This window comes from Dama dama, chromosome 14 (genome assembly GCF_033118175.1).
Source record: "Dama dama isolate Ldn47 chromosome 14, ASM3311817v1, whole genome shotgun sequence".
NCBI classification, from domain to species: domain Eukaryota; kingdom Metazoa; phylum Chordata; class Mammalia; order Artiodactyla; family Cervidae; genus Dama; species Dama dama.
The window spans coordinates 35,712,884-35,729,281 of NC_083694.1; the positions used below are offsets into that span (position 1 = coordinate 35,712,884).

Below are 16,398 nucleotides of genomic sequence, written 5' to 3' on the forward strand. Positions count from 1 at the left end.
GGGCATGTAAACATGCTTCACATTGAGGGAAGACCTGTACCCACTGCCTGCACACACACAGACAACTGCATTAGTGACAGATAACCTTGGAGTTAACACTGAGATGGTTTCACTGTGAAAGCGCCTCAAGGTTGTAATATAGAACTGAGACTCAACAGCAACATAAAATACAAGTCTTACCAGAGGGGGAAAAAACAGTTTTTCTCTGCATTAAAAAAAATGGGAGGTTTTTTTTTAAATTTTTTTCCCCTGAACGATAGGACCATAATGATTCAATTTCTTCTGCACCAATCAGCATCAGCCATGAGATCCAGACCTGGCACATGGAAATTTCAGCCTTAAGTCAAATATTATTTCAAAGTTAATGACAAAATCTATTTTTGCAGTGGTCTTGTTTAAAATATTTCCCCTTAATACTCTTGAAATGCTGTAATTGAAAGCAGTTATTTGAGATGCCAGTGCATACTTCTTTAATTATGTCCTGTACCATCTGTTTCCAATGAAAGGGCAGTATCTGTTTGCAGTTACCAATCTTATGAAAAACAGGCTTGTCCCGAAATAGATTGGAACTAAAACCAGAAAGCATTTCTTTCAGAGGCATCCTTTCAAGCCAATTAACTTTAATCATTATAGAAATGTTTATTTCCCATCTTAGTCTCTCTTCACATGTAAATTCCTTCAGGGGAAAAGATCTCTTTTTGTGACTGTTTGAATAGTTCCAATTTGGATTAATCAGAACCTGCTGGCCTGTTTATGTTCCAATTGTGAATGCTGGCAGATTTCTTGATGAAGGAGGCACACAGTCCCCAAGGAGGGCAGATCTAGAAAAGCAACAGATACACACCTACTAGTCAGAGAAAGTTCCCTAACCACCAGGGTCCCATACTTGCCTCCATATTGCCTTCTAGAGAGGTGACCAATGAAGTGATTTTATGGGTAGAAGACCAGGACTCCTAAGTTGCCTCAGTAAAAAGCCCATCTCTCCAAAGGAGCTAGACATTCTCTTAGACCACACACTCACATATGATTCTCATAAAAGCTCTAAGAAAGCTTGGTGACTTTGCAAATTGTGGTGGTGGCTTATAAGTGGCACCACACTATCCAGGGAAGAGTTATTTTAAAATTGCTTCTATTTCTTCAGGGAATTTCTCAAACCATAGGTTAAAAAAAAATGGTTCTTTTTTTTTTTTTTTTTCTGCTTCTAACACACCAAAGCTCAGGGATTTCATGGTCATGTATTTAAAAATCTGAAACTACATTATCATCATTTTGTAAACAACAATTTCCATTTCCACTTCTCCCTTGAAGCTTCTGGAGTTATACATTAACTGGGCCTCCTAATAACAGTGACATCCTTCAACTTTGGCTTCCTGAGCAACTGTAGCCTTTAGATCTTATGGGCTCCATCCAAGAAGCAGATATTCTCCTTGTTTTCCAAGCGTCATGAGGGTGAGTAATACATTTTTGGATGTTATTATTAAGTAGCTTCATTTGTTCATAATGTAAATTTCTCAAGGGCAAAATCTTTGGCTGATTTATACATTGATATATCCCAAATACCTAGAACAGTACCTGGGACAAATAGACCCTCAGTGAATATTTGTTAAGTTTATTCATGCGTCTAAACCATAACAATACATTAATACAAGACATATACAGTCTCCACTCTAATGATGTTTTAGAGATGAAAACAAAACTATCAAACGACAAGATGTATTTGCCCATGAGCAGATTAAAGATAGGACAACAAGACCATCTCTGTGTCTGGAAGATATCTCTGTTCTCCTTGGGGACTGTTACCTCCTTCATCAAGAAATCTGTGTCTAGAAGATAGAACAAGATCACCTCTGTGTTTACAAAGTGTCTGGGTCAGAGTTGGTGTTTATTAAATATTTGGTTAATTTAGCTCAGCAAGTAAATGTGTCTTGGCCAACATCTAAGAAGGCTACCATTTACTGAATTTTTAATAAGTTCCATTTACTGTGATGAATGTTTTATACACATGAACTCCTACGATCCTCAAAACAAACAAATAAACATCCAGTGAAATAGATATAAACTATTTCCAATGTTTCGATGCAAAGCTGAAGCTTTTGTAAGGACAATAACTTACTGAGGTTGATCAGTTAGTAAATGCCAATCCGAGATTGAGAATTTGGGTCTGTCTTAGTTAAAAGATGATATTCAAATGCACTCACTATTTTCTCACATGTAAAGTTCAAAGTGTCCAGGAAGGCCTGCTTCTAACACACCAAAACTCAGGGATTTCATGGTCATGTATTTAAAAATCTGAAACTACATTATCATCATTTTGTTTTTGTTTTTTTTTCCTTCATTATCATCATTTTGGAAACAACAATTTCCATTTCCACTTCTCCCTTGAAGCTTCTGGAGTTGTACATTAACAGAGCCTCCTAATAACAATGACATCCTTCAACTTTGGCTTCCTGAGCAACTGTAGCCTTTAGATCTTATGGGTTTCATCCAAGAAGCATATATTCTCCTTGTTTCCCAAGCAACATGAGGGTAAGTAATATATTTTTTCTCTTTGGAGTTGAAATGTTATCCTGTCAGGTTGGAGGAACTTGGCAAGCTTGAATTAAAGAAAACTCACCCATCTATCCCACGCTCTCTTCCTCTGATGATTTAAATGGAAGTGTAACAAAATCCCTTAAACCTTCATAATTTAATTCCATCCCCAACTTTCCAGAAAGTCATCAAAACCTTCCTGTAGGAATGCCAAATGAGAGGCAGTACAGGATGATGAAACAATGGGAAATGTGGAGGGAAGTGAGGGAAAGTTGGAAAAGAGAACAGAAGGACCCTAATTATGCAGTGGCTGAGCATCTTCACACACTCACACTAATGAGTGGCCTCTGAAATTATGTGGTCAAGAAGAAAGTTGCCCTCCATGTTCTTAAGCCTGGCATTCAGGCCTATGACTCATATGCTGGGTCTGGAGTAGACTAATGAGTTATGAACAAACTACTAGCACTAATTTTATGTTAGAGAGACTATGATCTATTTGTCAACTGTTCATTTATCACCAAATATTATCAATCACCACTTCTCAATCTTCATGCACAGTGTACTAAATGTTACCCTAGGAGCAAGTGAGATGTATATTTATTCAGAGAATGTCCCATTTAATTTCATTAAGCACACACATAAATAAATATGAGATGAAGATAAGAACTCCCTCTTTCAAAGAAAATAAGAATGTCAGAATACAAGTCTTTTCCATCCTTTGTTAGGTTTATTCTCTAATAAAAGAAACTGAAGATTACACAAACAGATGGAAAGATTTACTGTGTTTTTAGACTGGAACTATTAATACTGTTAAAATGACTATAGTACCCAAGGTAATCCACAGATGCAATTCAATCACTACTAAATTACCAATGGCACTTTTTTTATGGAACTGGAGCAAAAAACTTTTAAATTTGTATGGAAACACAAAAGACCCTGAGTAGTCTAAGCAATCTTGAGAAAGAAAAATGGAGCTGGAGGAATCAGGCTCCCTGACTTCAGACTACAGTAAAAAGCTACAGTAATCAAAACACTATAGTACCAGCACAAAACCAGAAATATAGATCAATGGAATAGGATAAAAAGCCCAGAAATAAACCCATGCACTTACAGATTAAATCTACGATAAAGAGGGAAAGACTATAAAAGGAGAAAAGATAGTCTCTTCAGTAAGTGTTTCTGGGAAACTGGACAGCTACATGTAAAAGAATGAAGTGAGAATATTCTCTAACACCATACACAAACATCAACTCAAAATGGATTAAAGACTTAAATGTAAGATCAGATACTATAAAACTCCTAGAGGAAAACATAGGCACAAGGCATTTTGAGATAAATTGGTGCAATATCTTTTTGGATCCATCTCCTTGAGTAATGGAAATAAAAACAAAAATAAACAAATGGGACCTAACTAAACTTAAAGCTTTTGCACAGCACAGGAAATCATGAACAAAACAAAAGATAACCCACAGAATGGGAGAAAATACTTGCAAATCATGCAACCGACTGGGCTTAATTTCCAAAATGTATAAACAGTTCATACAACTCAATATCAAACAACTCAATCAAAAAATGGTCAGAAGACCTAAATAGACATTTCTCCAAGGATGATATACAGATGGCCAACAGGATCATGAAAGAATGTTCAACATTCCTAATTATTAGAGAAACGTAAATCAAAACTATAATGAGGGATCACCTCACTCCAGTCAGAATAGACACCATCAAAAAGTCTACAAATGATAAATGCTGGAGAGGGTGTGGAGACAAGGGAACTCTCCTACACTGTGGGTGAAAATGTAAATTGGTGCAACCACTATGAAAAATAGTATGGAGGTTCCTTAAAAAACTAAAAACAGTTACCATATGATAGAGTTATCAGAAATCCCACTCCTGGGCATGTATCTGGAGAAAGCATTCATTTAAAAAGATAGATGTAACCCAGTGTTCATTGCAACACTATTTACAATAGCCAAGACATGGAAGAAACCTAATGTCCATCAACAGATGAAAGGATAAAGACAATGTGGTATATATAATGGAATATCACTCAGTCATAAAAAGAATGAAATAATGCCATTTACAGTAACATGGATGGATATAGAGATTATCATATTAAGTGAAGTAAGCTAGACTAAGACAAATATCATATGGTATCACTTATAGTGGAATATGAAAATAAAAGATACAAACGAACTTATTTACACAACAGAATGAGACCCACAGACATACAAAACAAACTTATAGTTACCAAGGGGAAGGTGGGAGGAGGGATAAATTAGGAGGATGGGATCAATAAATACACACTGCTATGTATAAAATAGGTAACCAAAAGGACCTACTGTGTAGAACAAGAATCTATAAACAATATTTTGGAATAGCATATAAGGGAAAAGAATCTGAAAAAGAATATATACATATAAATTGTATCACTGTGCTATAAACCTGAAACTAATATGACACTGTAAATCAATATACTTCAATTAAAAAATTAAATTAAAAAATCAGGAGAGGGTAAAAGTCAGTGTGTTAAAATGAAAAACACTAATAATAACAAAATTAATATCTTTATTTAGCTTCTATTTTGTTTCAGGCATAATGCTAAGCTTCATAATAACCTTGTGAAAGTGAAAGTGAAAGTCACTCAGTTGTGTATGACTCTTTGCGACCCCATGGACTGTATAGTCCTGGATTCTCCAGGCCAGAATACTGGGGTGGGTAACCTTTCCCTTCTTCAAGGGATCTTCCCAACCCAGGACCAAACCCAGGTCTCCCACATTGCAGGTGCATTCTTTACCAGCTGAGCCACAGGGAAGCCCAAGAATACTGGAGTGGGTAGCCTATCCCTTCTCCAGCGGATCTTCCCCACCCAGGAATTGAACCGTGGTCTCCTGCATTGCAGGCAGATTCTTTACCAATTAAGATATCAGGAAGTAAGAACCCTTTTGAGACACATATTCTTACCCCTATTTTACAGATGAGAAATTGAGACTCAAAGAGGTTAACATTAGGTTCCAGAGCTAGTAACTGACAGAAGCAGCTCTTACATCACTAACAAACTTTCTATATATTTTGGATAAAGTCATTTCACCTTCTGGGCTTTAGCTGTACCATTATTCTATAAAATTAAGAAGATGAATTTCATGCTGTTAAGGATTTCAGTTGGAAGTTTTGGTATCCAAATCTTACCCTACTCCTACCTCAAGGTTCTGTGCTGGAGATGTCTCAGCAGGGCTAAATAGCAAAATGGGAAATAATGTACCAGCATTTCAGGTGTAGGGCTCTTTGGCTATGTCATTCTAGAGAATCCTGGTCTTTGAGGCTGTACTGGGCCTTCCTTTCCCTACTCCCATCTAACATGACTGGATCTGGATAGCGTATTCCAAATTTACATAAATAATTAACCAATCAGCTTGTCTCAGCCATCCAAGTGCAAGGAACCTATGTACTCAGTCGCTGAGTCATGCCCGACTCTTTGCGAGCCCATGGACTGACTGTAGCCTGCCAGGATCCTCTATCCATAGAATTTCCCAGACAAGAATACTGGAGAGGGTAGCCATTCCCTTTTCTAGGAGATCTTCCCGACCCAGGGACTGAACCCAAATCTCCTTCATTGAAGGCAGATTCTTTTACCACTGAACTACTTGGAAAGCCCAGCTGTCAGTCAAACTGAGACACGTAATGAAGCTGAGGATTATATGTAAAGAAATGACAATGAAATTAAGAGCAGAATTTTAATCAGAACAATAGATAGCAGAAGACAATGGCATAATATATTTAAAGTGCTAAAGGAAACTCAGTAACCTAGAATTTTTCACTTAGCTTAACTATCATTTAAAAGAAGAGGGCGGAAACACAATTTAATAGTCTTTCACTGAAAAAATTATCAAAGAATGTGCTTCATGACATTATCACCTCTTTCATCCATGAAGCAATATATAGCAGTGGTGAAGAATTTGCTTACAATGCAGTAGATGCCAGAAACGCAGGTTTGATCCCTGGGTTGGGAAGATTCCCCTAGAGGGGGATGGCAATCCACTCCAGTATTCTTGCCTGGAGAATCCCATGGGCAGATGAGCCTGGCCAACCACAGTCCATAGGGTCATAAAAGTCAGAGACGACTGAGCATGCACACAATATAAAGCATTATACCAGGTTAAGATAGAAAGGAGAAACAAGCGTACAGGTTTTCCCTCTCATATCACCTAAAAATAAGACAAAAACATATTTTAAAAGGCCAAAACTGTATATCATACATAGGTTGTATGTATGTGTGTTTACTGAAGATAAATTGTTATATTATTAGTATAGTTCACATGTGGTCCTACTGGTAAAGAGGATAGAGTTTAAATGTTTCATGTCCATTTCAAGGCCTGAGTACTTGAAAACAACTTAAAGTATTGTATTATCTGGATTTTAAAGTTGTATATATGTGTCTATGTATAAAATTATCTGTTTCTAAAGGGCAACTGTATGATCCAATATAATTTATTTTAATCTAGTTCAATTAGTTTATACCAATTCCTTCCAGGTCGGATCAGCACAGTTAAATTTAACTGAGTACAATTGCTTGCTCTAATCTTGGCCAACTTTTATATTAGTTTGAGAATACATTACTCTCCAAATAGTTCAAAAAAATAAAGAAGGCAGACAGGCTCTATATGGCTGGTAAAAATGTGGCATCAAGGGCAGATAATGGATTTGAACTAGAGTTTGGTGTATTTTTATGCTCTGAGTGACAGCATAAGTGTCTTCCTGTTATTTTTGGCAAGGCACAAACTCAAATTTTGCCTTTGGTGCTTTTTTACAATTTTATTTTTTTAACTGTGGTAATGCTGTATTTCCCAAAACTGAGAAAAAACATTAAGTCATCTTCTCAATTGCTCTAGCCAAGAATTATTTCCTATGATGCATTTGAACGTCTATGAACAAATTAACCTTAAATCTTGGTTATGTTGTTACTACTCTCTTTGGGACATGTCTCCCAAATAAAGTGATTTTTATTAAATATGTATTAGATATTTATTTCTGATTCTGGTTTCCAAATTTTCTACTAATATTTCTCTAAACAACATCTGTCTATATTATTCAGTAATCCTAACAGGGGGTTATGACTTTCATATTAAGAAAGGCATTTAAGTTTATGTACTGAGTTATATATTCAGTACTCAGTTAATGTACCCATTACTCAGTTAATGTACTGAGAGCAAGACTAGGTATGTATAAGAGAGTGGGATGTTACGGAATTTCAGTGATGACCTCCTAACCCCCAACATGTGACATCTGTTTAAGGTAAGCATTACATGTTACCTTGAAAGGAAAATAAAGCATCAAAAGATAGCTTGGGGGATGACTGTATTGGAACAGTTCCAACTCTTCCTTATAGTTGAGAGAGCAGATCACCAACTAGTTAGGCTGAATCTTAATCATTCTATACAGTCTTTCTATAAGTTCTTTCTGTTCTTTATGACAAGCTGTGAACATTTTCCACCCCTCTATGAACTCAGATGGTTTTTTTAGCTCACAGCTTCTTGAAAGTTGCTCTTCCCCCAGTAGCTGCACTTTGCCAAGCATTGTAGAATCTTACCCTAAGCATGCACAGCTTATGATTTGGCTAACTAAAATTCCAATAAAGATTTCTGGAGCTGAAAAAGAAAGATACCTATTTTGACACTTACATTTAACATTAAAATGGAGATCCCAGCCAATTAAAGAAGGCAAGACAATAAGTGAAAGATACATATGTTGGAAAGAAAGCTACAAAACAGTCTTTATGCACAGGTAAAATAATCATGTGCATAGAAAAATCTGAAGAACTCCTTGAACCATGTATCATAACTAATACGTAAATTCAGCAAGGTCACAGAACATAAGGCCAATATATACAACTTTAAGTTTGGACACTAACAACAAATTAGTAAGTGAAGAATTGATGCCCAAGTGAAGAATTGATGACTTCTTACTGTGGTGCTGGAGAAGATTCTTGAGAATCCCTTGGACAGCAAGGAGATCAAACCAGTCAATCCTAAAGGAAATCAATTCTGAATATTCATTGGGAGGACTGATGCTGAACCTCCAATACTTTGGCCACCTGATGTGAAGAAGTGACTCACTGGAAAAGACCCTGATGCAGGGAATGATAGAAGGCAGTAGGATAAAGGGACAACAGAGGATGAGATTGTTGGATAGCATCATTAACTCACTGGACATGAGTTTCAGCAAGCTCCAGGAGATGGTGAAAGACAGGGAAGCCAGGTGTGCTGCGGTCCGTGGGGTCGCAAAGAGTCAAACACAACAGAGCAGCTGAACAACAGCTAACAACAAAGTATAGAAAATAAAATTAAGAAAACGATAACATTTAAAAGAGCTTTGAAGACTATAATATGCTTCAAGTCAAATATAGTGATATATATGCAAGACTTATGCATGCAAATCTATAAACACTGCTGAAATTAAAGAGCTAAATAAATGGAAAGATGTGCTATGCTTGAAAAGTGAAAAACTCAGTGCTATGTTCAGTTCAGTTCAGTCTCTCAGTCGTGTCTGACTCTTTGCAACCCCATGAACCGCAGCACGCCAGGCCTCCCTGTCCATCACCAACTCCCGGAGTTTACTCAAACTCATGTCCATCGAGTCGGTGATGCCATCCAGACATCTCATCCTCTGTCGTCCCCTTCTCCTCCTGCCTCCAATCCCTCCCAGCATCAGGGTCTTTTTCAATGAGTCAACTCTTCGCATGAAGTGGCCAAAGTATTGGAGTTTCAGCTTCAACATCAGTCCTTCCAATGAACACCCAGGACTGATCTCCTTTAGGATGGGCTAGTTGGATCTCCTTGCAGTCCAAGGAATCTCAAGAGTCTTCTGCAACACAGCAGTTCAAAAGCATCAATTCTTCAGCATCCAGCTTTCTTTATAGTCCAACTCTCACATCCATACATGACCACTGGAAAAACCATAGCCTTGACTAGATGGATATTTGTTGACAAAGTAAAGTCTCTGCTTTTTAATATGCTGTTTAGGTTGGTCATAACTTTCCTTCCAAGGAGAAAATGTCTTTTAATTTCATGGCTGCAGTCACCTTCTGCAGTGATTTTGGAGCCCAGAAAAATAAAGTCAGCCACTGTTTCCACTGTTTCCCCATCTATTTGCCATGAAGGGATGAGACCGGATGCCATGATCTTAGTTTTCTGAATGTTGAGCTTTAAGCCAACATTTTCACTCTCCTCTTTCACTTTCATCAAGAGGCTCTTTATTTCTTCCTCACTTTCTGCCATAAGAGTGGTGTCATCTGCATACCTGAGGTTATTGATATTTCCCCTGGCAATCTTGATTCCAGTTTGTGTTTCCTCCAGCCCAGTGTTTCTCATGATGCACTCTGCATATAAGTTAAATAAGTAGGGTGACAATATACAGCCTTGACATACTCCTTTTCTTATTTGCAACCAGTCTGTTGTTCCATGTCCAGTTCTAACTGGTGCTTCCTGACATGCATACAGGTTTCTCAAGAGGCAGGTGAGATGGTCTGGTATTCTCATCTCTTTAAGAATTTTCCACAGTTTATTGTGATCCACACAGTCAAAGGCTTTGGCATAGTCAACAAAGCAGAAATAGATGTTTTTCTGGAACTCTCTTGCTTTTTCGATGATCCAGCAGATGTTGGCAATTTGATCTCTGGCTCTTCTGCCTTTTCTGAAACCAGCTTGAACATCTGGAAGTTCACAGTTCATGTATTGCTGAAGCCTGGCTAGAGAATTTAAGCATCACTTTACTAGTGTGTGAGATGAGTGCAATTGTGTGGTAGATTGAGCATTCTTTGGCATTGCCTTTCTTTGGGATTAATGAAAACTGACCTTTTCCAGTCCTGTGGCCACTGCTGAGTTTTCCAAATTTGCTAACATATTGACTGCAGCACTTTGACAGCATCATCTTTCAGGATTTGAAATAGCTCAACTAGAATTTCATCACCTCCACTAGCTTTGTTCGTAGTGATTCTTCCTAAGGCCCACTTGACTTCACGTTCCAGGATGTCTGGCTCACCCATTCCAGATTGGGTGAGTGATCACACCGTCAAGATTATCTGGGTCCTAAAGGTCTTCTGTGTATTTTTGCCCCCTCTTCTTAATATCTTCTGCTTCTATTAGGTCCATACCATTTCTGTCCTTTATTGAGCCCATCTTTGCATGAAATGTTCCCTTGGTATCTCTAATTTTCTTGCAGAGATCTCTAGTCTTTTCCATTCTATTGTTTTCCTCTATTTCTTTGCATTGATCACTGAGGAAGGCTTTCTTATCTCTCCTTGTTATTCTTTGAAACTCTGCATTCAAATGGGAATATCTTTCCTTTTCTCCTTTGCTTTTCACTTCCCTTATTTTCACAGCTATTTGTAAGGCATCCTCAGACAGCCATTTTGCTTTTTTACATTTCTTTTTCTTTGGAATGGTCTTGATTCCTGTCTCCTGTACAATGTCATGAACCTCTGTCCATAGTTCATCAGGCATTCTGTCTATTAGATCTAGTCCCTTAAATCTATTTCTCACTTCCACTGTATAGTCATAAGGGATTTTATTTAGGTCATACCTGTATGGTCTAGTGGTTTCCTTCACTTTCTTCCATTTCGGTCTGAATTTGGTAATAAGGAGTTCCTGATCTGAGCCACAGTCAGCTCCCAGTCTTGTTTCTGCTGACTGTATAGAGCTTCTCCATCTTTGGCTGCAAAGAATATAATCAATCTGACTTCAGTGTCAACCATCTGGTGATGTCCATGTGTAGAGTCTTCTCTTGTGTTGTTGGAAGAAGGTGTTTGCTATGACCAGTGCATTCTCTTGGCACAACTCTATTAGCCTTTGCCCTGCTTCATTCTGTACTCCAAGGCCAAATTTGCCTGTTACTCCAGGTGTTTCTTGACTTCCTACTTTTGCTTTCCAGTCACCTATAATGAAGAGGACATCTTTTTTGGGTGTTAGTTCTAGAAGGTCTTGTAAGTCTTCATAGAATTATTCCACTTCCTCTTCTTCAGCGTTACTGGTTGGGGCATAGACTTAGATTACCGTGATATTGAATGGTTTGCCTTGGAAACGAAGAGAGATCATTCTGTTGTTTTTGAGATTGCATCCAAGTACTGCATTTCAGACTCTTTTGTTGACTATGATGGGTACTCCATTTCTTCTAAGGGATTCATGCTATGTGCTATGTTATCAGTCCCAAAATAAATTGATACTTTTAGAGTCACCTGATTTTTTAACTAAGAATACAAAACACTTCAATGGGAGGAAGAAAGTCTGTTAAACAAATGGTGCTGGTTACCTATGCAAAAATAAGTGAGGTTCACTTAATCTGCACCTCACATAAAACATAAATGACTATTTTGAAATGGACTATAAAACTAAATATAAAAATCAGGTATACATAGTTTCAAAAGAAAAACACCTTCGTGATGTTGTTGTAGGCAATAATTTTCTAACTGTAATCTAGCAAACACTAACCACAAAAGACAAAAAGTCAAATCAAATCAACTTTCTCAAACCTAAAATACTGGAAGATTCTGCTAAGATAATCTAAAGACAAGCCATGGACTGGAAGAAAATACTATATATATCAGGTTTCCCAGGTGGCGCTAATGATAAAGAAACCGCCTGCCAATGCAGGAAACATAAGAGATGTGGGTTTGATCCCAGGCTCAGCAAGATCCCCTGGAGGAGGGCATGGCAACCCACTCCAGTATTCTTGCCTGGAGAATCCCATGGACAGAGGACTTGGTAGGCTATAGTCCACAGGGTTGTAGAGAGCTGGACATGACTAAAGCAACTGAGCACCCTCACCCCCGCCATGTATATCAAACTTTAAAAAATGTACCATTACACGCCAGTCAGGATGGCTGCTATCCAAAAGTCTACAAGCAATAAATGCTGGAGAGGGTGTGGAGAAAAGGGAACCCTCTTACACTGTTGGTGGGAATGCAAACTAGTACAGCCGCTATGGAAAACAGTGTGGAGATTTCTTAAAAAACTGGAAATAGAACTGCCATATGACCCAGCAATCCCACTTCTGGGCATACACACTGAGGAAACCAGATCTGAAAGAGAGACGTGCACCCCAGTGTTCGTCGCAGCACTGTTTATAATAGCCAGGACATGGAAGCAACCTAGATGCCCATCAGCAGATGAATGGATAAGGAAGCTGTGGTACATATACACCATGGAATATTACTCAGCCATTAAAAAGAATTCATTTGAACCAGTCCTAATGAGATGGATGAAGCTGGAGCCCCTTATGCAGAGTGAAGTAAGCCAGAAAGATAAAGAACATTACAGCATACTGACACATGTATATGGAATTTAGAAAGGTGATAATGATAACCCTGTATGCGAGACAGAAAAAGAGACAGAGAAATACAGAACAGACTTTTGAACTTTGTGGGAGAAGGTGAGGGTGGGATGTTTCGAAAGAACAGCATGTATATTATCTATGGTGAAACAGATCACCAGCCCAGGTGGGATGCACGAGACAAGTGCTCGAGCCTGGTGCACTGGGAAGACCCAGAGGGATCGGGTGGAGAGGGAGGTGGGAGGGGGGATCGGGATGGGGAATACATGTAAATCTATTGCTGATTCATGTCAATGTATGACAAAACCCACTGAAAAAATAAATTAATTAATTAATTTAAAAAAATGAACAAAAGACTTGAGCAAGCATTTTATAAGGACAATATGCAAATGCAAATTTGTATATGAAAAAGTACAGAGTACTCTACACCATTAGTTATCGGTGAAAAGCAAACTAAAAATTCAATTAAAGACCAGCTGACACTCACTAGAATGGTTAACATTTAAAGACTGATAACACCAATTGTTGATGAGCACATGAAGTAATCTTTTATATACTGCTAGTGGAAATATTATCATAAAACTCTTTGGAAATATTTTGGTAGTGTTTCACAAAGTTAAACATATACCTATTTATGATCCAACTATGCCATTTTAGCTACTTATCCAATATAAATGAAAGGATATATTTTAAAAAGTGGACGTTCAAAGCAACTTTAATTATAATAATTGAAAAGTTGAAAATAACTCAGATAAACATTAACAGGTAAGTGAAGAAATTGTAGTATATCCATACAATAGAACACTATATGCAATAGGTCTGGACCTCAAAAAAATTATGCTGAGTTAAAGAAGCCAGACACAAAAGACTATATGTTGATTTCATTTAATAGTGTTTGATTTTAATTCAACTGTTCTATAATAGTGAAAACAAATCTATGGTTTCCAGGGGTGATGCAGTGGGTGGTTAGCAGGTTTTGACTGTGAAGTTCGGGCAAAGAAAGGTATCTCTAGCGTGATTAAAATGTTCTGTATCTTGGAAAGAATAAGTGTAACATGGGTGTTACATGGGTGTGGGCAAAATCATCAGTCCTTAAATCTATTTTATTGATATAAATTATACTTGAAGAAAAAGTTTTAATGAAATATGCATACTATAATTTTGCTCTTTGCTCTCATGTCTCCATAAATGAGTACCCCCAAGTTTTACTCCTGATGAGTACTTGAGTATAAAATTAAATTTTATTTACTTAAAAACTTTGTGGCTCAGTTTACTTAACCACAAGTATGCATTTAGTACCCATGCCAGGCATTGTTATATGTCCTGGAAATACAGTGATAAAGTTTTTCCCAGGGATCCGCCTAAAGTCATCTTCAAAGAAGGCAGTCTGACAGGGGCCGAAAACTAGGGGCAGAGGAAAGAGATATATGTGGCCAGCCAGAGTAAATACAGACTACATGAAGGGAACTCTTGATGATAAAAATTGAAGTTTTGATGATTAAATGAAATTAGACAAAAAAATTACTGAAATAAGTTTTGTTAATAAAAATCACATTAGAGAATAATCAGAAACATCACAGGACCTGTTCTTTTCATCAAAAAGGTGCAAACAGAAAGAGGGGAGGAGAAAACCCCCAAAAGACAACTTTACCTAGTAGTATGGGTAAAGGATAAAGACTGTTGTTAATTTTGGTGTTAGTATTGGTGGTGGTAGTTGACTTCTTTACTTATTTTGCACTTTATCAAGATCTGCTCTTTCAACGTAAGTTATTTGTGTTCATTTCTCATAGTGGCATTGTCAAATATTCTAGAGCTGAGCTGTCCAATATGGTAGTCCCTAGCCACCTTAAGCTGAGTACCTGAAATGTGGCTAGAATGACTAAAAAACTGAACTTTAAATTTGATTTAGTTTTATCAGCTTATATTTAAATAGCTACCTGTGGCTAGAGGCTACTATATTAGACAAGTTATTCTAGAAGTTACACATGTACTGACTGATGTAACTACAGCAACAAACAGACCTAAAAAACACCGAAGTTCTCTGTAAAATATCACCTTGGCTCTAGAAGGTGAATTTGTACACTTTTTTCCCCATGAAAATCTATTTGGCTTTATTGGATAGTATACCTTTTTAGCCTGTGTATCTCAGACTCTATAGGGAAGCTCACACTTTTTCTTTCATCATTTCTCATAAGGCCACTGGGTCTCATTGCTGAGGAATCAAACACTTATAATACTCATGGTTCCTTCAGTAATTTTTATTTGTGCCTAAAGTACTGGAACAGGGTTTCCCTAGTAGCTCAGTGGTGAAGAATCTGCCTGCCAATGCTGGAGATGCAGATTCATTCCCTGGATTAGAAAGATTCCCTGGAGAAGGAAATGGTAGCCCACTCCAGTATTCTTGCCTGGAAAATCCCAGGGAGAGAGGACCCTGGTGGGCTACAGTCCATGGGGTTGCAGAGAGTTGGAAATAACTTAGTGACTAAACAACACCAACAATAAAAGCACTAGAAAAGCTACTGGCAATTGTAATTGTGTGGTTCCTACCTGCATGGAATTTACTTCCTGCTTCAGGAGTCTTCTACTCTGAGAGCCTCAAGGAAAACCAGGTTAAGTAGTTCTACTCTAGATGTCTAGGAGAAACTTATATTCTTCCCCTTCTACTCGTTCCGTCCTCTCCCTTTCCTTCACTTAGCATTCTTATCCTTAGGCTAATCTTCATGGATTTTATTTTTCATCACAGTGGTACAATCTAAAGCAACATTTCTACAGGCTTTTTGTTGAACATTCAATTCACATGATCATAAACTTTATGTCAACTTAAAATCCAGTTATCAGAATTTTAAATAAAATTCCTAGTATTAAAAATCATCCATTACAATGAGTATATTATTTCAGTGAAATTATTTACAAATTGTGCCAGCCCATGTGTTTACCTCTTGATCAGTGAAGGCAGCTTGACTCAGAGTTCTGATTCCCTTCTAAATGGAGTAAAATGTAGAGATTAAAAGCAGGGGTTCCCTGGGTTAGCATGAGTGGTTTCAAAACCTGCTTCTGCCTCTTGCTAAATGTGTGACCTTGAGTAAGTTAGTTAGAAATGTGCTTTTTTTGCATCTATAAAATATAGAATCAATTTTATAATATTATTATGAGGATTAAGTGAGGTAATGCACAAAAGTTTTCGAGAAGAGTGTGGGGCCCATAGGACACACTCCATCAGCATGAAGTATCACTTCATCACATACCCTGATTCCTCCTCGCTCAGTGCACTAAATTAAAAAAAAAAAAATCAACTCACAATTACAGATTGTTAAGATTAGAAGCATTTGTTGATTTTGTCAGATTGCTCTTAATATTCATATTCGATTGGACCCAGAAACACTAAGAACATTTTTCAGTGAAGAAATCAGTACTGTGTTAAGTGTTGACAAGGTGGTCAGCTCCACTCACTTGAAGTGTGGGAGAAAAAAAAAATGCTTCAACCCCGGAGAATAAAGCTAGTAGTTTCCTAATACAGTTTTTGTTTTTTTCATTTGGCTGTGGAAA

General features: G+C 37.5%; 1 protein-coding gene across 1 annotated transcript in view; it reads left to right on the forward strand.

The window, feature by feature from the left end:
• Positions 1-1,376: 1,376 nt before the first annotated feature.
• The window catches only part of MROH9 (maestro heat like repeat family member 9), a 135,165-nt gene continuing 120,143 nt past the window's right edge, over positions 1,377-16,398 (forward strand). The window contains exons 1-2 of the mRNA XM_061159770.1: positions 1,377-1,449; positions 2,386-2,526. Of these exons, the coding sequence (XP_061015753.1) occupies positions 2,521-2,526 (6 nt within the window). The 5' untranslated portion in view covers positions 1,377-1,449; positions 2,386-2,520. The remainder of the gene's footprint in view (positions 1,450-2,385; positions 2,527-16,398) is intronic.